At 48.1% G+C, this 21,323-nt stretch overlaps 8 protein-coding genes across 8 annotated transcripts; 5 read left to right on the top strand and 3 right to left on the bottom strand.

Annotated features, from left to right (window-relative positions):
- Nucleotides 1-168: 168 nt before the first annotated feature.
- RRP12 (Ribosomal RNA-processing protein) lies at nucleotides 169-4,012 on the top strand (the record flags this gene model as incomplete). Its single annotated transcript, XM_031145090.1, has 2 exons — nucleotides 169-228; nucleotides 290-4,012. The coding sequence occupies 2 exons, from the start codon at nucleotides 169-171 to the stop codon at nucleotides 4,010-4,012; spliced, it is 3,783 nt and encodes a 1,260-aa protein (XP_031009876.1).
- Nucleotides 4,013-4,394: 382 nt separating this feature from the next.
- Nucleotides 4,395-8,719, bottom strand: hxA (Xanthine dehydrogenase; the record flags this gene model as incomplete). The annotated part of the gene is made up of 4 exons (XM_031145089.1): nucleotides 4,395-4,993; nucleotides 5,149-6,275; nucleotides 6,325-8,333; nucleotides 8,417-8,719. 4 exons carry the CDS (start codon nucleotides 8,717-8,719, stop codon nucleotides 4,395-4,397), a joined length of 4,038 nt encoding a protein of 1,345 aa, XP_031009877.1.
- A 1,979-nt stretch (nucleotides 8,720-10,698) lies between these two features.
- On the top strand, nucleotides 10,699-11,797 carry bli-4 (putative oxidoreductase bli-4, mitochondrial; the record flags this gene model as incomplete). Its single annotated transcript, XM_031145088.1, has 2 exons — nucleotides 10,699-10,757; nucleotides 10,813-11,797. 2 exons carry the CDS (start codon nucleotides 10,699-10,701, stop codon nucleotides 11,795-11,797), a joined length of 1,044 nt encoding a protein of 347 aa, XP_031009878.1.
- A 332-nt stretch (nucleotides 11,798-12,129) lies between these two features.
- Nucleotides 12,130-13,784, bottom strand: LHYA1_G000093 (putative aminotransferase; the record flags this gene model as incomplete). Its single annotated transcript, XM_031145087.1, has 4 exons — nucleotides 12,130-13,012; nucleotides 13,062-13,134; nucleotides 13,183-13,442; nucleotides 13,600-13,784. The coding sequence occupies 4 exons, from the start codon at nucleotides 13,782-13,784 to the stop codon at nucleotides 12,130-12,132; spliced, it is 1,401 nt and encodes a 466-aa protein (XP_031009879.1).
- A 288-nt stretch (nucleotides 13,785-14,072) lies between these two features.
- On the top strand, nucleotides 14,073-15,041 carry dsc3 (DSC E3 ubiquitin ligase complex subunit; the record flags this gene model as incomplete). The annotated part of the gene is made up of 2 exons (XM_031145086.1): nucleotides 14,073-14,090; nucleotides 14,115-15,041. The coding sequence occupies 2 exons, from the start codon at nucleotides 14,073-14,075 to the stop codon at nucleotides 15,039-15,041; spliced, it is 945 nt and encodes a 314-aa protein (XP_031009880.1).
- An 867-nt stretch (nucleotides 15,042-15,908) lies between these two features.
- On the top strand, nucleotides 15,909-17,606 carry LAE1_1 (Secondary metabolism regulator LAE1; the record flags this gene model as incomplete). The annotated part of the gene is made up of 8 exons (XM_031145085.1): nucleotides 15,909-16,127; nucleotides 16,162-16,326; nucleotides 16,437-16,481; nucleotides 16,612-16,730; nucleotides 16,790-16,846; nucleotides 16,894-16,918; nucleotides 16,966-17,289; nucleotides 17,346-17,606. 8 exons carry the CDS (start codon nucleotides 15,909-15,911, stop codon nucleotides 17,604-17,606), a joined length of 1,215 nt encoding a protein of 404 aa, XP_031009881.1.
- Nucleotides 17,607-17,782: 176 nt separating this feature from the next.
- Nucleotides 17,783-19,441, bottom strand: LHYA1_G000090 (uncharacterized protein; the record flags this gene model as incomplete). The annotated part of the gene is made up of 3 exons (XM_031145084.1): nucleotides 17,783-18,683; nucleotides 18,731-19,154; nucleotides 19,216-19,441. The coding sequence occupies 3 exons, from the start codon at nucleotides 19,439-19,441 to the stop codon at nucleotides 17,783-17,785; spliced, it is 1,551 nt and encodes a 516-aa protein (XP_031009882.1).
- A 735-nt stretch (nucleotides 19,442-20,176) lies between these two features.
- Nucleotides 20,177-20,972, top strand: vti1 (Vesicle transport v-SNARE protein; the record flags this gene model as incomplete). The annotated part of the gene is made up of 3 exons (XM_031145083.1): nucleotides 20,177-20,356; nucleotides 20,415-20,821; nucleotides 20,885-20,972. 3 exons carry the CDS (start codon nucleotides 20,177-20,179, stop codon nucleotides 20,970-20,972), a joined length of 675 nt encoding a protein of 224 aa, XP_031009964.1.
- Between the last annotated feature and the right edge of the window lie 351 nt (nucleotides 20,973-21,323).

Genomic DNA, 21,323 nt, shown 5'->3' with positions numbered 1-21,323 from the left:
TCAACGAGGTCCTAGTCGTACGGGTACGGGGTCGCAGTCAGCATTTGGGGCCGACCGACTGACCCACCGATAAACCGATAACAGAACTTTTTTTCTGTGTGGTTTGTCGAATTTCAACCTCCAAAGAATCCAGCAGCCAGGCGCAAGAGCCCAACACAGGAATTCAAGATGTCTCTCGCCGAAAAGCTCGACAAGATTCGATCGCCCAAGCTGGAGGGGCAACAACAGGTATGTATATATAAATGCCCCCATGAACAAGTATGAATATAATATTAATTGCAAAACTCAGACTCGAATTGTACTCTCCAGTGTTGACGAGACCCTCAAAGCCCAAAAATCTGAGGCGGACCCTACAGCTTATTTTGCTGTTCTTCTCGACCTTCTCCGACAAGCCACTTCTAGCACTGGGGTAAAAAAAGATCTAGCAACTCCAGCAATATACCTTCTAGATGTTATTGCGCCCTATGCCCCGCAGGCCCTACTCCGATCGAAATTCTCCCAATTCGTCACCTATCTCGCCCCCGCCTTGAACTTCCCCGAAGCCGACGCTCCTCTCCTCAGACCATGCTTGGGCTGTCTTGAGACATCACTGCTAGCACAAGATCTGGCATCATGGAATCTACCTCAAACACAGATTGGACCTCGAGGTGCTCTGGCTGGCCTGCTAGGACTGGCTGTAGACCACAGGCCCAAAATCAGGAGACGGGCACAAGAAGCTATTGTCAAAGTTTTAAAGAATCCTCCACCGAGCCCATCTAGTGATCACCCAGCAGCCGATATGTGCGCAGAAGCCGCATTGAAGAGCTTGAGTGACCTCGCGTCTAGTTCGAATCAAGCAAAGAAGCAGAAGAAGGGTGGACCGGCTGAACATGAGCCAGGGATGATACACGCTTTACATTTGGTAAAGACGGTAGCTTCGGCATCAGGTGGTTGGCCAAGTAAGAAGATCGAGGAGCTGTGCGAGGTTCTGCTCAATATTTCGAAATCGAGTAACGAATACATGACTATGGCTGCTTTCGAGGTTTTTGAAATCATATTCGAGGGCATGGCAGATGATGAATCCTCAGCCAAACTTCCCAGACTTCTCGAAGTTATATCAGAACTCAGACCCTCGCAGAACGATTCACAGCTTTTACCGCCATGGATAGCTGTCATTTCGAGAGGATATGATGTTTCCGCACAGATTGAACCAGACGAGACTTTCCAAAAGCTCCCCGAGCTGTTCAATATGATCTCATCATTCCTGACGTCTTCATCTCACAATATTCGAGTTTCAGCATCAGAGTGTTTGATCTCATTCATGGCAAACTGTGTTCCAGACTCGGTGTTATTAGAGCCTTCAATTTATGACGAGAAGGTTTTAGAGAAGCTTGCAAAAGCGGCCGTGGATTTATTAAGCGTGAAGTACCAAGCCGCTTGGATGGAGACTTTCAACGTGATAGGAGCAATGTTCGATGGCTTGAGATGGCGAGCTGACCCGATACTCACAAATGTTGTTAAGACTATTGGCGAGCTTCGTGGAAATGATTCTTTCGCTGGAAAGAAAGAGGCCGATGAGATTCTCGGAAAAGCTATTCGGGCTATGGGCCCAGAAAGCGTTCTGAGCATTATACCCCTGAACTTGGCAAAGCCACAAGCTGGAAAACCGGGTCGAGCTTGGTTGCTTCCCATTCTGCGTGACTACGTCAGCAATACGAATTTGCAGCACTTCAAGACCGAGTTTGTTCCTCTCAGCGAGATGATGTTCCAGCGTGTCATTGACAACGGCGACGCTGAGAAGACCATGGAGATCAAAATATTTGAAACCCTTGTTCAGCAGATATGGGCACTGTTACCTGGATACTGTGATCTGCCACTTGATCTCGCGGACTCTTTTGACCAAGGCTTTGCGGAATTGGTAGCGAACTTGCTGTACAAGCAAGTCGAACTCCGTTCTGATGTCTGCAGGGCGCTTCAGACCCTGGTAGACTCTAACAAGGCTATTGTTGCAATTGAGACTGAGGATAATCTTGTCCTGCAAAGTCGAGTTTCCAAGGCTATGGCCCAGAAGAACCTGGATTATCTGTCTGGCTTTGCGAGTAACATGCTTGCAGTCTTGTTCAATGTTTACAGCCAAACATTGCCTCAATACAGGGGCTATATTTTGCAATGCATCAACGCCTATCTGAGCATTACTCCCTCTAAGGAGCTCATGGAGACATTCGAGAGAGTTACTACAACCCTACAATCGTCTCTCACAGAATCAGCAGCACAGACTCAAGCGGAAAGACAAAAGCAGAAAGAGCAAAACGCCGTGGACAAGATGCCCCCAATGAGCCATACTCTCATGGATCTGGTCATCACTATCGCTATCTACCTACCTCGAGAGAGTTTCATTACTCTCTTCAACATCTCATCTGTCATTATAGTCATGGATAGCGATCCGCAGTTGCAAAAGAAGGCATACAAACTCATCCCAAGACTCGCCGAGTCCCCTCTCGGTCAATTGGCTTTGAACGAACGAAGCTCTGAACTCCAGCAGCTACTCGTGAACAGCGCAGAGAAAGTCTCACCACCAGCGCGAAAAGACCGTCTATCAGCCATCTCAACACTCGTCCCATTCATCCCCAACTCCTCCCTCCATTTCATCCCCACAATTCTCTCCGAAGTAGTAATCTCTTGCAAAGAAGTCAACGAGCGGGCCCGCACAACAGCCTTCGACCTCCTCATCCTCATGGGCGAGAAAATGGTATCCGCATCCGGCTCCACAATTGACAACAGCAAAGTCCCGCATATGCCTGAAGACGCACCGCCCGTCGTTGCGAACCTCGAGGAATTCTTCACCATGGTGACAGCTGGTCTCGCAGGTGGCGCTTCACACATGGTGTCCGCATCCATCACAGCATTAACCCGCATCCTGTATCATTTCCGCCACTCGCTGAATGCAGACACGCTCGCTGAGCTTATTGAGACCATGGATCTCTTCCTCACGCACAAGAACCGCGAGATCGTGCGCAGCGTCCTCGGGTTCGTCAAAGTTTGCGTTATATCCTTACCTACCGACCTAATGCTACCTCGACTAAAGACCCTCATCCCGAATCTGATGGTATGGAGCCATGAACATAAAGCGCATTTCAAGGCTAAGGTTAAGCATATCCTTGAGCGAATGATGAGGAGATTTGGAGTTGATGTCGTAAATGAGCATTGTCCTGAAGAAGACCGCAAACTCATTGCTAATATCCGCAAAACGCGCGAGAGGAATAAGAGACACAAGGAGGCGGCGAAAGCAGCTGGCGATGATGATGATGAAGCGGCAGAACCACAAAACGCAAAGAAGAAGGGACGCTTTGAGAGCGAGTACGATGAAGCTGTTTACGGCAGCGACGATGAATCGGATGGCTCTGATGATTCCGACGATGAGGTTCTTGGCAAGAACAAGAAGGCCGCGAAGAAGGGCGGCAATACTTATATCGTTGAAGATGAGCAAGAGCCGCTGGATCTTCTGGACCGTAAAGCGCTGGCCAACATCTCGTCTACGAAACCTCTCAAGCAGCGACAGCCTGGCAGGACGAAAGCGAAGGTTGATTTGGATGGCAAGCTTTTGCTTGGGCAGGACAGCGATGGCGATGATGATGCGATGATTCTTGATACGCCTGCAGAAGGCCAGGGAGAAGAGGGAGGAGTCGGTGCATATGTTAATGCGATCAAGGGCCGGGATGCGGTGCAGAGGGGTAGGGGTGGGAGATTAAAGTTCTCGAATAAGAAGAGTAAGGATGAGGATGATGAGATGGATGTGGATGAAGACGATATAAAAGCTGTTAAGACGAAGATTGTTGGGAACCCGAGAGGGGCTTTCAGGGGTGGAAGTGGAAGGGGTAGAGGAAGAGGCGGGTCCCGGGGCTCTAGTGGTAGGGGTGGTATTGCTAATGGACGGAGGGGATTGGGAGAGGACAAGAGACATGGACAGTCAGGGTCGGGGTCTAGAGGTGGTAGGGTTATGAAATCGCCGCGTGGAAACCGTGAGCGTAGATAAAAGTCTTCAGAACGAAATGAAGGAGTACTGGAGTTATGGAAATGAAAACACGTATACCAAGTTCATTCAGCGGCACGCTTCGAGTTGGTGAGTGAAGGGTCGGTCTCAGCGGTATATTTTCTCGAAATGATTGATAGTGTCTCAACTCAATTGGGTTTTGAAAGACCACTATTCAACCTGGTATCAGACATTCCAACTGCTCCGTCGTCAATATCCCTCAATCGATAATATATGCTGGTATCACAGGTGTGATCACTTCGTACTAGCTAGTGTGACTTGGTCTGGGTTCTGGTTGATGTTGCTTATTTATTGTAGGTAGGTGAAGCCTCTTCGCTTAGTACAAAGTCCTGTACCAAGACACTCCCTTATTCCAACAATATCTTCATATCGAGATAAAAAAGCTCTTTTCCCCCTTCTTCGGCTTGACAAACGCCCTCTTTACAATAGGATCCACACAACTTGTCCTAATCCTCTCCACCGTCGCCGGACTCTCCAACCTCAACAGTCCATCATCCTTGACATTCTCCCCAATCGTAGCCTGCACTCCATACTGCTTCCTGGCCGCCTTCAGCGCATCCCTGATCGCGAAGAAAACCACACTGCCCAGAAACAATGGCGGCTCTCCTACGCCTCTTGATCGTTGAATAGTACGCAGGTTCTCCCATTGCACATCCTTGAGCAGCGAGGCGTTGAATTCTTGTGGGATGTCGCGGAAGCCGGGGATCTTGTACGAGCCCGGTCCTTTTGTGAAGAGCCCTCCCTTTTGAGGTCCCCCACGCATCCATAAACTCTCTTCCATGGTGAACAGACCCATGCCCTGCACGAAGGCTCCTTCAATTTGCCCATAGTCGATGGAAGGGTTGATCGAGCGGCCGACATCCATCTTGATGTCCGCACGCAGGCATGTCCAGTCTCCCGTCAATGTATCCACCTCCACTTCCGCGCACGAGACTCCCTGCGTAAAGTAAAAGAACATCTGACCTGCCAAATTATTAGCATAGTGAAAACCCAGAACTTGGGACAGAGCCCAAGAGGGTAGGAGCTGTCTCGGGAGCTGGAATATAGGCTCCTGAAACAGCTCCGGGCTCTTCAGCCCCCATAGAAGAAAACAGTTTTTTTAAGGAGAATAAACTCACCTGTATTAGGACCCCACACATAGCCAATGTCTGGTGTTTTGTAGAAACCATTTGCAGAGAGATTGACACGGTCAAAGTATGCACTGCTGGCAAGCTTTTTCAAGGGAGCGTCAGCGCCGAATTTTTCTCTGTAAGGTGCCAATCGTTCATTGATTTGGGCACACGCGTTAAAGATTGCATAACCGTTCAAATCAGAAGAGGCAGATGCAGCTGTGGATGAGGTATTTGCCACGGTATTGGTAGCAGTCTCAGAGATATGAATGTCTGAAAGGGGGACACCCAACGCTTCAGCAGCTATCGTCATCATTTTGGTATGAAGACCTTGTCCCATTTCCGTACCACCATGAGCGACCAGGACTGAGCCATCGTGATAAACATGGACCAAGGCTCCTGCCTGATTCAGAAACAAAGCGGTGAAACTTATTCCGAATTTGGAAGGAATGATGCTGAGACCACGCTTCTTCCATTTGTGGGTGGCGTTGAACTTTGTAACCCCTTCTCGTCGCTCAACGTAATTAGTCTCTTCTATCACTTGCGAATACATGAGCGGAACGTGCCAATCCTTCAAGCTCTGATTAAAATGGGTCTCCTCGTTAGGTTTGTAGAAGTTGATCTCTCTTAGAGTCTCGACCGGTATGGAGAGACGATCCGCGATTTCCTCCATGTAAGACTCGGAAATAAACATGCCTTGAGGTCCACCGAATCCGCGGAAAGCTGTGTTTGACATTGTGTTGGTTTTGCAACAACGGCCCCGAACAGAAACATTTGGGATGAGATAGCAACCATCAATATGAGACAGAGCTCTATCAACAACTGCAGCGCTAAGATCTTGTGACCAGCCTGCATTGCAAAATACGTCTGCATCGAGAGCTTGTATCTTTCCGTCTTTGTTGACGCCAACTTTCCAGTGTGCAAGGAATGGATGTCGTTGGCCGGACGTTACCATATCTTCGTCCCTATTCAACATACATCGAACAGGACGCCCAGTCTTTTTTGCTGCAAGAGCGCAGATACCAGTCAACTGAATTGACCGGGTTTCTTTTCCCCCGAACCCCCCGCCAAGCCTTTTTACACGACTGACGACCTTATTCGCGGCAACATTGCATACTTGTGCAACGTATGTTTGGCTTCAAATTGTTAGCTATGCAGTTGAGAATATCTGTGACATTGACTTACGTCTCAGTCGGGTTCTGAGTGCTCGCAAAGACTTCCATCTCTCCATCTTCTGGTTTAGGCACGGCCACGCAGGCATTGGTCTCGAGATAGAAATGCTCTTGTCCTGCCATTCTAGTAACTCCTGAGAAGACATGGTCGGAATCCTTGAAAGCTCCTTCCACATCACCTTTATTGATGTATCGGAAATGCTCGAAGAAACTCTCCTTTTCAATTGCTTCCTCCATGGTGAAGATAGCAGGTAATTCCTCATAGTCTACTTTGACTGCTCGTGCTCCAAGAGCAGCATGTGCCGCACTATCAGCTAAAATAACGCCAATAGGCTGTCCGGTTGTGAAGACTTCGTTGACGGCAAAGAACGTCTCGTCACGCACTGGAGCTCCCCACCAATTTGCCTCTGGTGAAGGCATGTCCGTGTGATCGAGCCATTCAACTACGCCTGGTAATTCCATGGCGGGAGAGTAGTCAATGGAAATTATCTTAGCCCGTGCTTTTGATGAGAGAACTAGACACCCATAGAGCTCATTCTTCTGAACAGGTATATCATCAGTGTACTGCGCTTCTCCAGTAGTTTGCTTCAACGCAGCAACGTGATTATTGGCGTGGCCAAGGACATTCTGCTTGTAAGCAATGGTTGAATCCTTGTCTTCCTTGCCAGTGGAGATCATCCTCTCAATTTCAGCAATGACTTCCTCGTCCACCTCGACGTCATTGACTTCAAGCTTTGAGAGGACCTCGTGGTAAAAGCGATAAAAGAAACCAAGGGCTAATGACTTTCTGTATGTAGCCATTCCTCCTGGTACAGAAAAGGAAAGAGAAAAGTCCTGCTCTAATGCATTCATAGTGCCTTCAAGTGTTGCTGGATCTGTAAGCTTTTTGCCTTTGAGGTACGCTCCAGCAGTCTTCGCAGCTACTGTTGTTGGAGCCATGCCTCCGTAGACTAAGTCTGCACTCTCAACCACGTTGGAATCACTGAGCGAGATCCGAAGAGCCGCATTTACAATAGCAATGTCGTCGTCTTTTCGTTTCGATTGCTTGTAAGCCTGGAAGTACTCCCCTTTCTCTTTCGTAACTGGAATACGAATGCTGGCAATTACAGCATCCGGCGGAAGAGCAGTCAATCGATAGCCCTTGAAAAATTGAGACATCGGGATTTCTATCTCTTCGTCTAATGACTTTGCCACCAGTATAGCATTTGCGGCAACGAAGACTGGGTTTAGGTCAGAAATCGGGCTTGCCGTAGCAATATTTCCTGCTGGCGTCCCTTGATTACGTATCTGTCGGCCGGCAAAGTACTTGAGCTGCTTATGAACAGCTGCAAAAACTTGACCCTTCGCAGGACCATAGTGCTCAACAGCTTTGAGAGCAATCGACTCGAGGTCTGTAAGGATGACGTTTCCGCCAATTTCTAGGTGATCCTCCTTGAATGAAAACTGCCGTAACTCTGCGATATCGCCTACAAAGACCGAGGCAGTATATTGAAGGCCTTTGAACTTGACTTCAATTTGAGTCTCTGAGCTCCCTCCAATTATTTTGGCAGACGGATAGACACTCTTAATTTCCAGAAGCTGCTTCAATGTGACGGGCCGATACCACTTTTTCCTCTTGTTGCCGAAAGCCAGAGGTTTAAACTCGTGTTTGGTTAGTGCAGGGGGAAATATCAACTCAGTATCTGGATTGTACTGGATGAAGCCTGGTGGCGTGAAGCGTTTGATCGGTTGGTCGTCATTGTCCTTGCCCTTGCAGCAGCCCCCAGATTTATCGCCATTTTCCATACAGCATCCACCGCCACCATTAACTTTAGCTTTACCACAAGACATCCCAGCACTGAATGTTTGCGCCGCATCAAGTATAGGCCTATACCCGGTACATCTGCAAAGGTTACCGTCGAAAGCCTCTTCCACATCGTGCTCGGATGGGTTTGAATCATTTCGGAGTAGGGCATACAAGCTCATGACTATGCCAGGCGTGCAAAAGCCACACTGACTGCCATTGTATCTAGCAATTCGCTCCTGTGCGGGGTGGGCCTTTTCACATTGCCAATGCCTTTTCCAATGCCTTCTACTGTAATAACATGTTTGCCATCCACACTAACAAGCGGTGCCAGGCAGGCGTTTACACTCGCGTGGTAAATCTTCTTCGTTGTTGGATTGTATTGAGAGACGACGACCGTACAAGCTCCGCAACCTCCCTCGGCACATCCCAATTTTGTCCCCGTCAGGCCGATGCCTCGAAGGTATTCGAGGAGTGTGATTTCGGGATCGAAGTTATCGAGCACAACGCGTGTGCCATTGAGGTAGAAGCGGAGTGTATCGTCAAAGGTGTTCGTAAGTGAGGAGAGAGCATGGCTAGCGGACTTTGAAACCGCAGGTTTAGGTGAGACGGCGCTGGGCGCCATGGCAAGGGATTGCTGAATATGTGCGGAAGTTGTGATTTCAAGAACAAGCCCCAAAATACAATTAGGTATCAGAATCGAAGGGTTCGAAGGGCGTTAAGCACTTGTATTCTGGCTCGACTTCAGAATAAAGGTCAATATTGGAAGATTGCACGTAGCTTGAGAGTCACCGCATTGATTCTCAGTGAGGACATTACTCAGTAGGTACCTAAAACTAATAATAATAAGAGAGGAGACTCAACACCGGCCGGCGGCGTCTTATCTCACCCAAACTACTTTACGTTTTGAGGAACTCCCCGATAAAATGGTTGGCGTGAATGCTAGGAATGACTACTAGTGGCGGGGCTCATGATCAAGGCTGCAAGAGGAAGGTTTCCTTTGTCCAATGAGAGTTGCAACATTTCGATTTTGAAAATAACAAAGTAGCACTATTCAAGATAGATCTTCTCATCTCACTATTCAATCATGTTTACTGTGTACTTTTCCTCTTCTACATCACAAATATATTTCCGTCGGAGGTCGCCGGATATCACGTGCATCTAGCCTAGTCTTACTGTAGTGGGGTGGAGGGAGGATAAACTAGCTCTTATCTTAGTGCATGTCTAAATTGATTAATATCTGATCTATAGCCCAGCCTCGCCAGCTCCTAACCTTCCAAATATATCACTTACATACTCTGCTATACTTCACGGTGCACACTCACTTCAATTGCTAGATGCGCCCCAAATCGGCAAGTCACAAGGCGCATAGTTCTTTGGCTCAAAGGGACCTGAAATGTAAGTTCCCGTACCGTACGCGTACTGTACAACAACAGGTCACCAACTGCTGCACCGCAAACCACTCAAGATGTTGCAGAAGGGAACCCGCTCATTGATGTCAGAGGCTTGGCTTCTTCCCATCCAATGTCGAAATTCGATGAGACTGAAGGATTATCATCTGCGAAGCGATACCTTCACAGCTCTTTTCAAGACTTGCACGGTGCTTCATCAGCCACATAAGAAGTCTCATAAGGCGGCGTTTGTCCTACAACCTCTCCCTTTTGTCAATATCCCCAGCTTACCTTGTACTCTCTACCTATTTACGTTTTGAGCATGTTGGAACCTCCTTGAATGCCGCAAAGTTCTCGATTTAACTTCCTTTCAACAACTATATTTTACGTCCACGGTTCCTTGTACTTCGTGTGGTTTGCTGCTCGTCTGCTTGCAATGCGCAATAAGATATCGTGTACATACATGACCTAGCCATTATCTAGGCTTAATTTAGCCACGAGCCACGTCAAAACGCGCGATTTTTTTGGCGAGGACCCCCCTTCGCGAAAACATGTTTTATTACGATCATAGAATCGCAATTTGCTATACCATCACGCTTTTAATTAAAAATCCAACTTGATAGCATAATACCTTGTACTTAATAGTTATTATATCTTCTTTTTTATATAGTCGGGTCAAGCCGAAAAATCGCGTTTTGACACTAGTTAGTTGCGTCGCTGTACCCCTATTTCAAATCACGTGTAGAGACTAATGACCCCATCCGCGGTCACTTTCAACAAAACTGATCTCCTAAACAATGAGAGCTGATACAATATTCATTCAACCATGACAGAGCAAGTACAGGTAGTGTAGCTTCCACGAAAGACAGTCAATGATGCTGAGACACAATGAATATTTCGATCAATCAAGTCTGTTGTAACACTAAACCACGTCATGTCATTGAGTGATGACATCTACGAAAGGCAGGTAGACTCATACAAGTGTATCTCGAAATTCGTTTTGAAGACCGACCCCTCTCGTAATTATCCCTTACATCACCAGAATTCCTTCATTCACTCATTCACCCATCACGACTTGATGTTTCCAAGACCCAGCCGCAGGCTCTTGATTCATATATCTTCCAAAGCCCAGCCGGCAATAGCTAGGAAGCAATTCCCAATCTATCAATCCCCACCTCTCCCCAAACGTACATATCAACAAACTCATTTCAATATGGCGGCAGTAGTAGACACAATCAAGAACACCATCGCAGAGAACTTTGGTGGTGCAGGGTATGCTCTTGCGCCTGTGTTGACTTCTTGATAACCGTACTAACAAACAATACAGCCACAACCTTGCGTCCAAAGACCAGCAATTCCCCCTCTCAGAAGTCCCCGATGTCAGCGGTAAGGTAGCAGTAGTGACTGGTGGCACCGCAGGAATAGGATATGCCTGCGTCCGCACCCTGCTCGCCAACAACATCTCCAAGATCTTCATCATCTCTTCCAACAAAGCCTCCTACGACGAAGCCCACAAGTCCATCTTGGAAGACCTTGGCGAAGCAGCAGCGCGCAAGATCACCTACCTAGAATGCGACATGGCAGACTGGCCTGCCGTCGCTACGACCGCGAACAAAATCGCAGACCAGACTGATAGAGTCGATATCATGATCAACGATGCGGGACGCGGCATCATGACCTACCAACTCACAGACTACGGCGTCGATCGCCACATGGCCGTAAACCACTTCGGACACGTTATATTGACATCGCACCTGCTTCCGGTCCTGAAATCCACAGCAGAGAAAGGAAACACAGTCCGCCTTGTCGGCCTCGGCTCCAACGCGCACCAAGGTGCTCCCTCCGACGTCAAGTTTGCCAGTCTAGAAGAGCTAAACCAGGATCTTGGTCCCAATGGCCAATACGGACGTAGTAAGCTAGCTGTAATGCTATACCATAGATACCTGGCCAAGCACCTCACATCCTCGCACCCCAAGATCCTCTCAAATAGCGTACACCCTGGCTTTGTCGAGACGAAGATGTCGCAAGATGATATCCACGAGCCGTATCCGGTGGCGGGGTACGCAATGAGTGTGGGCTTGAAGCCGTTGAAGAAGGATCAGTGGGAGGGTGCTGCGAGCGCGTTGTATTGTGCGACGAAGACGGAGAAGAGTGGGCAGTATGTGTGTCCGCCTGCTATTCCGGAGCCGGGGAGCAAGTTGGCGCAGGATGAGGACTTAGGGGAGGCGTTGATGGCTTTGACGAAGAAGATTGTCAAGGAGAAGATGTATAGTGGGAGTGTTCAGCAGGGATGTCCCTTTGAGTTTTACTGAGATGTTGTAAATGCTCCAGGGCATGACAGTTGTCTTTTCAAGGGGAAATTATACGGTTAAAACATAAGAACGAATCGTCTCTTTTGCTGCATATGAGCTGCGCAAGATGAACTTGAAATATTGGTGTTCAAATGAAAGCTTGGTCCAACTTTGGGGATATGAAAGTATGTGGATGATAGAAAAGGTACAGTTCTATCGCGGAGTCAGGGAAAGCTGAATTGTAAGAAATCAGACTTTTCGAGGTATTTAGAACCATAATCCTCAACTCTAATGTAGCGCCATATTTCTATTTATGAAACGACATGAGCCAGATTTAAAGGTCTTCCTCAACCTTAGTTTGAGATATATTTCTTCAAACCTCTCAATCTCTCCTTGGCACTCTCCAGCACCGCATCCTCCTTGCAGACGGCAAACCTTAACCAGTCCTCGCCAATATGTGCGTTATCATCAGTGTAAAACTCGGTTGGAGGTATAGCAGCCACTCCGACTTCTTGAATCAAGAACCAACTCAACTTGAAGTCCCTCGGTCTATTCTTGACATGATCAGGGAAGGGGTAGTCGGCTGGCAAGTTGACTTTCTTCATGTTGACCAAAACGAAATATCCACCTTCAGGGTCTGAGAATGGGAGGTCAAGCTCCTTCCAGATCTCATTGAATCTATCCACTTTGCCTCTCATTTCTTCGACTGCCGATTGCCAGAAACCATTGGCATCAGCCTGCTCAAATCCGACAGCTGCGGCTTCTTGTAGTGGCGATACCGAGGAGTAGCAAATTCTAGTATGTGCTGCGGCAACGTACTCGATTAGATGTGGTGGTCCAATCAGCCATCCTACTCTCCATCCTGTGGCATAAAAGTTCTTGCCGGCTGAGCCAACAGTGAGAGTCAAACTTTCGATCTCAGGGGATAAGGTGGCAATACGTGTGAAAGGGACATAGTACAGGCGATCATAAACCTCATCCGAGAGTATGATAATGTTGTTCTTGACACACAACTCGCCGATCTTCAGCAACTCGTCTTTAGAGAAGACTTTCCCAACTGGGTTATGTGGAGTGTTGAGAACAATCATCTTCGTCTTTGGGGAGATAGCAGCTTCAAGCTCAGAGAAGTCGATTGTCCATTCGCCTGCCGAGGAGTTTTGGGTTGCTCCTTTAGGGGGTGGATGAAGCGGTACGTAAACGATTTTTCCACCAGGCATTTCGATGTTGGATATGTATCTAGGAAAGTCAGCTCTACTGGCTAGCAGTAGTCAGCTTGAATTCTTACTGATCGAAAAAGGGTTCAAATATAATAACTTCGTCTCCCTCCTCGATGAAACCCATGAATGCACTCAGCATTCCTAATTAAGGTCAGCATGTAATTCGTCCTTGGGTATGTTTACCCAAACCTTCATTTGCTCCAGTTGTAATGGTAATCTCGGTATCTGGATTCAATTTCCGTCCCCATAGTGGAGAGTATGCATCTGCGAGGGCCTTCCTTAGGCGTGGGCGCCCTCGAGTCGGGCTATATTGATTGCATTCGACTTTGTCCAACGCTTGCTTCGCAGCATCGATGATGAATTCCGGTGGGTTGTAGCCGAAGAACCCTTGTCCCATGTTGACAATTGGCTGCTTGGGAGATGCTGCGGCGCCTTCGTTGACGATGGTCCTGCAGAGTATTGTTAGGAAGCATCATGGAATCCAAGCAAATGCGGGCTTGAATGGAGAAGGAGGGGTAACAGTTCCGACAAATAATAGAAAATCGATTTAGGATAGCGAGGAAGGTTTTGCTCAGACAACTTGTTAAGCTCAGAGAAACTCCTTACCAGACATCTTGTTTCCTACCTGCAACTCGAGCAGCAGGTTGTGGCGGCTTGGGAGTCATAGTGGGGTTTGAGTATCTGCGCAGACAGAGTCCAGCTACTTGTATGGATTGGGGATGGTTACAACTGGGGATTTGGAGCCGCCAATTCCGTGACAAACAACGAGAGAAGGAAGCACAAGAATTCATGGATAAGCCAACATGAAGAAAGAATGTATCATGGGAAGGTTTTTGTTTATACTATAAGTTCATTAGGCCTTCTGCTGATTCGGGGGAAATGACGAGCTCAGAGGCTCCGATATCCGATGTCTTCCCGAGGAAAGGGGAAGGCGCGGCCGCATACAGTACAAGTACAAGACAAGCGAGACAAGTACCGTGCCGCCTGCCCCCTGCTTGTAAACCGATAAACCGATAAACTCCCTCCGAGCTGGCTACAACCAGCGTTGCACAACCCAACATTGATACTTGTATCCGACCATGGCTTCTTGTAGCCGCGTCAAACAATGGCTCAAGCTATAGTATTGGACCAGAGCTGTTGGCCGCTCTGAAACCCCAAGCCGAGCAGCAAGTTTCGCGCTCCCTCCTCAAGATTCGCTCGCCATGGAGTCCTTAAAGATTCCTCTTCCATTGACTGTCCGATTTACGACTTCTATTCCAGATCTGCTGCTGGACATCACCGACCCAGAAGAAACGACTGTCGTTGCTTTAAAGCATCTTATCCGATCGAAGCTCGACCCCCCGACATCGAAACACCGATTTCGATTAATACACAGCGGGAAGTTACTCAAAGATGATGACATTGTATCAGCAGTCTTGACGATTCCTGCTCCTCCTCCGCCGCGGTCCGATCCAAAAGGCAAAGGCAAAGCCGTCGATCCCCCACCTCCGCGCGTCTACATAAACTGTTCTATCGGCGACGTCTTAACATCTGCTGAGCTCTCCGCAGAGTCGTTCGCAGCAACTATATCCATAAATAAGTCTAAGAATGCCGCAAAAAGCGACTCCAAAAATGGAAGTCCATCTGGACCGCAGACTACTACAACGCCTGCGCCTCGAGGCTTCGATCGATTGCTTTCTGGCGGATTTACTCCCGCTGAAGTAAACCAGCTTCGGCTGCAGTTCCTATCTATACAGTCATCCATACATACGCCGGATACTATGCCATCACCTGAAACACTGCGACGCATGGAAGATGCATGGATAGACTCTAATGGCAATACAGGTGCTGAGGCCGCAAATGGCGGATTTGATTTTGGAGACGATGGCTTAGGTGGCGGTGCTCTGGACGACATTTTGTGGGGAAACATCATGGGGTTTTTGTGGCCCTTAGGTTCCATAGGATGGATTATCCGGGAGGGAGGCGTGTGGTCAAGAAGAAGGCAATTCGCCGTCTTTACTGGTTTTGTGCTCAGTCTTACCTTTGGTATGTTGAGAGTTGTATCGTAACGGTAAGCCTTACTCCGCAGGACTGCTCCGATATAATGAAGGCGAACCTATGTGACACGGGCGGAGGAAATCGTCCACACTATAATATATGTGGTGCTGCTCAAGCTGGGTGTGTCCGTACGACCTTGTACTATTCGAGGAACACTTAATATACCATGACGATGGCTCGAATTAATGCATGTCGTGGCTTGAGAAACCGCACCCTTCTTGCGGAACAACTGGTGGCTTATCGTACCCTGATTCCAGATTTCCATTGGCTCTCCAGTAGATGCCGACGGGATTCAAAGAGCAGTGTAACTTGGCCATCCGCATTCGATGTCAGGACTTTGATACGTTTGAGTCAGATGGATGCACACTGGCTCTGGATCCCGAAACAAGACCTTTCCCTACCTTATCTCCCATACCTCAGTTTTGTCATCTGGTCTTTCTCAAGACGCCCGTTGAGAGTCATACTACTCTTAGGTTACGCTACATATATCCCAAGAATAAGATGTAATCTCTGATGTGTCCTCCTCGTTCATCACTCCAACTCTACCAATCACCTCACTTTGTAAGATATTGGCATTCTCCCCCGTTCCTAGCAAGGACTGGAAGTAAACGGAAGACATTTCTATGGGTTCTGCTTCAAAGATGTTGTGTTGCCAATGGCTGTTGTTAAACGTTACCAATTTCTCATTCTTGATTTCGCAAACGCAGACGTGCATTTAAATGTGGTGGACACTGAGCTGTAGAGTCCAGGGGCTCCGGGAGAACCAATTAGTTGGGATCGACTCAGAAAATTACTCAAACGGTGGACCAGATAAAGCCCCAGGGTCAAGTGTTCCTAGACGCATACTGCATTTCTGGTTCTAGCAATTCATCCAAAGTATGACTGAATTTCAAGTAAACAGTACAAGCAGCTCGTCAAAGGCTGAGTCTTCAACTCAAACTCTGGCCCCACAGCCCCAACCTCCATCTGAGTCTCAGCCCGATATACAGCCTGATGTCCAACCTGATATCCAACCTGAAGTTCTACCTGAACCTCAAATTCAGGAACCAGCACAAGATCCAGCTAACAACCAAGCAAACGATGCCATTGAGCCCGACGTTAGTACCCTTGGATCTGTTAATGGAAGTCTAGCCTATACTTACGGAAACCAAAGGACAACGACGCCCTCGAAAGAGACTCCGCGTTTGGCGGTACTTCGTAGGCCAATACCAAGTCTCCATTTTTAAGACTCCCCTAACAAGTTCGAAGAATTGCGAGCTCGAAGACTTCTCTCACGGACGGTATAACCAAGTATCGGTAAGCTCATATTTCAAACTTATTCTGAATATCGATCCTAACCTTCTGAAATAGGCAAGAGGTAAGACGGTCTCTGAGAAGTCTTATAGAGTGGTGATTAACGTGTATAGAATGGACGAAGATACCATGCCTACAGAGATGGGAAATACCTTTTTGTAGATTAAGTTCCACACTCCGAGCAACAGGAACTAACATTAACAGCCAAATGATGAGGTAGAGCAAGATCGTCTTGACTTGGCAAGTCAAATATGTGCCCGGCTTTAATCCTGGTGCTAACGCACATAGTTGAGCCACGTCTTTACTCTTGTCTACGAAGGCAGACTTTACTTCTCCCCTCTCGAAAACCCACACCGAGTATTAGACGCTGGTACAGGGACGGGAATCTGGGCCATAGATTTTGCTGAGTAAGTGCCCATTTGCTAATAACCTGCAACGAATGCGTCCGTATTCTAACGAGTTCAAGTCGACACCCTGAATCCTTTGTCGTAGGTTCAGATCTATCTCCAATCCAGCCAGGATGGTGAATCTCACACTCGATATTTCTAAACTCTTTGCTCATCTCATCAGGATCCCACCCAACCTCGAATTCGAGGTATACATGCTACCCATCCTCTCATGGACTCACATTAACTTGCATAGGTCGACGACATTGAGGATACCTGGCGCCACAAACCTTTTGATTTCATCCATATGCGCATGATGGCCGGTTCTATCAAAGACTGGCCCGCCCTCATTGCCCAAGCCTACGCCAACCTTCAGCCCGGCGGCTGGCTTGAGTTTTGCGAGTTCGAAGTCTGGGTGCACTGCCAGAACGACACGGAGGTGCCGCAACTGATCCACAAGTGGCAAACGGGCCTCACTGAAGCAGGGGAGCGTATTGGTAGGACGTTTGATGTGGCGCCGAATTTGAAGAGGTGGATGGAGGAGGCTGGGTTTGTGGAAATTACGGAAAACATTATCAAGGTATACTTTAATTCAACCTTTTTAGAATATACACAGCTTGTTAATCCAGCTAATAGGTCCCGGATACTCCCTGGCCAAAAGACCCCCGCTGGAAGGAGGTCGGCCTCTACCAGCAACAGAATATGTTGGACGCCTCGTCCGCGTATGGACAGGCTCATTTTACGCGCGTGTTGGGCTGGTCAGTGGAGGAGTTCCAGGTCTTGAGTGCAGGGGTTAGGAGGGAGTTGAAGAATCTGAAGTATCATATGATTTCGAACTTGCATGTTGTCTATGGACAGAAGCCAAAGGATGACGGCGCTGGGGGGGTCGGGCATTGAATCGCACTTCTTTTTACTTTCTCTTCTGCTCTAAATACGATTTTTCGAGGAGGGCATAATGTCGAATCAAATTAAGTTCCTTATGATTCCCACGTTCCAACTCCTTGTAACTCATGATATCGTATCTGCTTAAAAATGCCTAATATCCCAAAACATGTTCATTATCATTATGGTTTTCATTGAATCTTCTTTTGGACCCTTTTCTGCTGGACCTGGCCCTGTACTCCTCTCTCAACACCAGCAAATCTCTCAAGCAGCACAATAAACACCTGTACCATCGCAATCCAGACCCTTAACGCCAAATCTGCCAGTCCCAACACGGGTCTCTTCCCCCTACTAAACGTACTATCCCTAAACTCAAACGGCAGCCTCGCGCCCAAATGCTCCTTCGCGACCTTCAAGCCGCTCGAAAACCCATCCTCATGAAACCCATACTTGGTCCACGCCCCCGCATAGCTAATCCCCCGCTGATTCTGAATCATATGCAGCTGGCTCTGGCTCTTGATAGCTCGCGCGTTGTAGAGAGGATGAGCGTACGTATATTCCCCTTGCACGGTCTCTGGGGCTGGGGCGTGCAGAGGGTTAAGCGTGACGAGCACGGGACCGAATGTAGACTCGGAGATGTGTTGCAGGATGTTCATGTTGTAGGTTAGGCATACTTGGTCGATATTCGAGGATGTGGGCGAGGATCGCGTCATGTAGTTCCAGGACGACCAGGCTGTGCGCGAGGTGGGCATGAGAGACAGGTCGGAGTGTAGCACGGCGGTGTTGGCGCTGACGCGGAACCCGGAGAGGATGCCGTGCTCGGTGGGGGTCAGGGAGGGGCGGAGGAGGGCGTGGGCTTGTGGGCCGTGGGTGGCGATTATTACATGGTCGTAGGTGTCGATTTTGCCGTTGGGTAGGTGTAGCTGGACGCGCCCGGAGGAGGTGTTGGTTATGGACTGCACGGCGGTGGAGAGGAAGATGTGGTTGGGGGGGAAGCCTTTCAACACGGCGTCGATGTAGGACTTTCCGCAGTGCTTGAGCGTTAACCAGTCGGGTCTTGTGGAGATGGTGCTGAGAAGGTGGTGATTCCACCTAGTGATGTTAGTAGTTATTTTATATTAAGTCGGTCTCAAACTTACATGAATCGGACGAGAGTGACGGCTGGGAATTCTAGTGATGCTTTATCGGGACTTGTACTCCATACCGCTGCAGTCATCGGTATAAGATAGTCGTCCCGGAAAGCATCTGAATATCCTTCCCTAGCCAGATATTCCCCTATACTCTCCTGCTCTTTTGCATGGTGAGCACCGTTTCCATTCCCGTTCACGAACTCTTCACTCCTTTCTTCAGTCGCTAGCAAGTCCAACGCAAACTGGTTGAAGCGTATCACATCGAATAACATCCTCCACATGCGCGGCGAGAATAGATTCCGCCGCTGAGAAAATACAGCCCCAAGAGAGGTTCCAGCCCACTCGAACAGGCCTTTGTCTCTCGAAACGCCGAAAGTCATTTCAGTTGGCATAGTAGGCACTTCAATATATTTCAGGAAAGCAATAAAATTGGCTACAGCACTCTTGGTTAGTGGCTGCAATTGACCAAGACGAGGGTATATCCTGTAACTAACGATAGGTAGCTGTGTTCAGGACAATAAAGCCTGTATCGACGAGAGTTTTGCTATTCCCATGCTTGAATTCCACAGTATTGGTATGCCCTCCCAAGCGGTCCGCGGCCTCGTACAAATACACATCGTGATGCGTCCGGTTCAACGCCCACAAAGCACCTATCCCAGAGCACCCACTACCTATAATGGCGACTTTCTTTCTAGGAAATTGGGGTGTTAGAGGAACCATGGTTATAATTAGGAGAAGAGGTGACTATAGATAGGAAAGAGAGAGAGAGAGAGACAGAGGAGAATTCACGAATCCTGCCTAGGTATTTAAAGCGACATGGAGGAAGGAAGGGTAAGGTATGGCTTGCAGCTTGCGGCGGGGTGTTTCTGAGTGACGTTTTGTACTTGTACCTACTTCTAGATGGAGCGGGATGACTTTTAGTGGCTTGTTTGCGTGTAAGACAAGGATATATTGGTTTGCAGTGAACACCGAGCGGGAGGAAAGAAAAGGAAAGGAAATGAAATGAAATATAATCTGTGAATCTGGTTTTGAATTTAATATTAATATTGTTGTCAAGTAAAACGAACAACAACCATTAATTGAGCATCAGGATGTTTGAATCTCCATGTCTGAGAATAGAACGTCTGAGGTTCTATTTGTACAGGGATTATCTTCCAGGGTTTGAGATACCCAAGCCAAGGATTTCCCCTGTAAGACTTTCTTTCAGTGGAGTCAGTTGAGACGTCGACGTCGACGTTGTGATCCGTAGAGGCATCATCAACAACATCAAAGGTCAACATACTGAAGTCTATAACAGAACATAACATAAATCAAACAGCAATCAATACTATCGAATACCGGCGTGGGGTCGTTATCACTTGTCAAGAATTAGTGCATGTGACTTCGGAACATTTGCGACCGCCGATGAGCATCACCCAACCTTCTACCTAAACATCCCCATATCCCACCACCAATATGGCCAACCCACTCGATACCGACGTCGGCTCTGAGCTCTTCAGCAGCTATGAAGCCGAGCTCAAACTCGTCCAGGCCGACCTGAGCCAGAAGCTCGACCAGATCCCAGATCTGTCTGGAGAACCCCGAAAGGCAGCCATCAGCCAAGCAGAGCGAGCAGTAGAGGAGGCAGATGAATTGGTAACTCGCACATTGCATCACACCTCCATAAACTAGGTACTAACATCCCATGCAACAGCTCGAGCAGATGCGCATTGAGAAAGCGAACATCCCTTCCTCAACCCGTACCAAAGTCAACCAACGCTTCCGCAACCACGAGTCGGACGTCGACGTCGCAAAGCGGAAACTGCGCTCCCTAGCCGACGACCGATCCGCGCTCTTCGGATCCCGATACTCAGATAACCCGAACGATGTGCAGCTCGAGCAGCGCCAACAGCTGTTGTCGGGAACCGATCGTTTGGACCGCAGCTCGCAGAGGCTGAAGGCTAGTCAGGCGCTGGCGAATGACACGGAGGCTATCGGAGCAAGCACGCTTGCGGACTTGCATACGCAGAGAGAGACGATCATGCATACGAATGCTACTTTGCTGGAGAGCGAGGGATATGTGGATAGGAGTGTGAAGACGTTGAGGGGGATGGCGCGTAGGTAAATCGTCCCTTGATCCAGTTGCAGAATCGGAGATAGGAGAAATACTGACACTATGAACAGGATGGCTACAAATCGGATTATAACTGTTTGTATCATCACGGTTTTGGTTCTCCTCATCATTGCTGTGGTTTACAGCAAGTTCAGTTGAGCGAGTGGATTTGTGAGATCACGACATGGCGTTTATGGTGTTTTCAAGATGCTCTATGCGTTCGTTCAAGAGACAGTTTTCTACAATTCAAGACATTGTATATCAAAGTTATCACGAGGTTTGTGATAGGGCTTCTACTTGGAGGCTCTATGTGATTACCGCGGTCCCGAGACTTGGTTCAAAGAAAAGTCAAAGCTGATTTCCTCTTCTTTGTGGAGATGTGGTAATGGAAAGGTAGGTTCCCACGTTACTTGTAGAAAATCATAGGCATTTTTAACATTAGAATCTATGAAGTATTTACCATGCCTCTTATTATTAGCACTGGACAGAACCATAATATAGCAGGGTGGA

The sequence above is a fragment of the Lachnellula hyalina genome (assembly GCF_007821495.1).
Source record: "Lachnellula hyalina strain CBS 185.66 chromosome Unknown contig00001, whole genome shotgun sequence".
NCBI lineage: Eukaryota > Fungi > Ascomycota > Leotiomycetes > Helotiales > Lachnaceae > Lachnellula > Lachnellula hyalina.
Note: the sequence above shows the minus strand (reverse complement) of the source record. Positions and strands in the feature narration are given on the sequence as shown.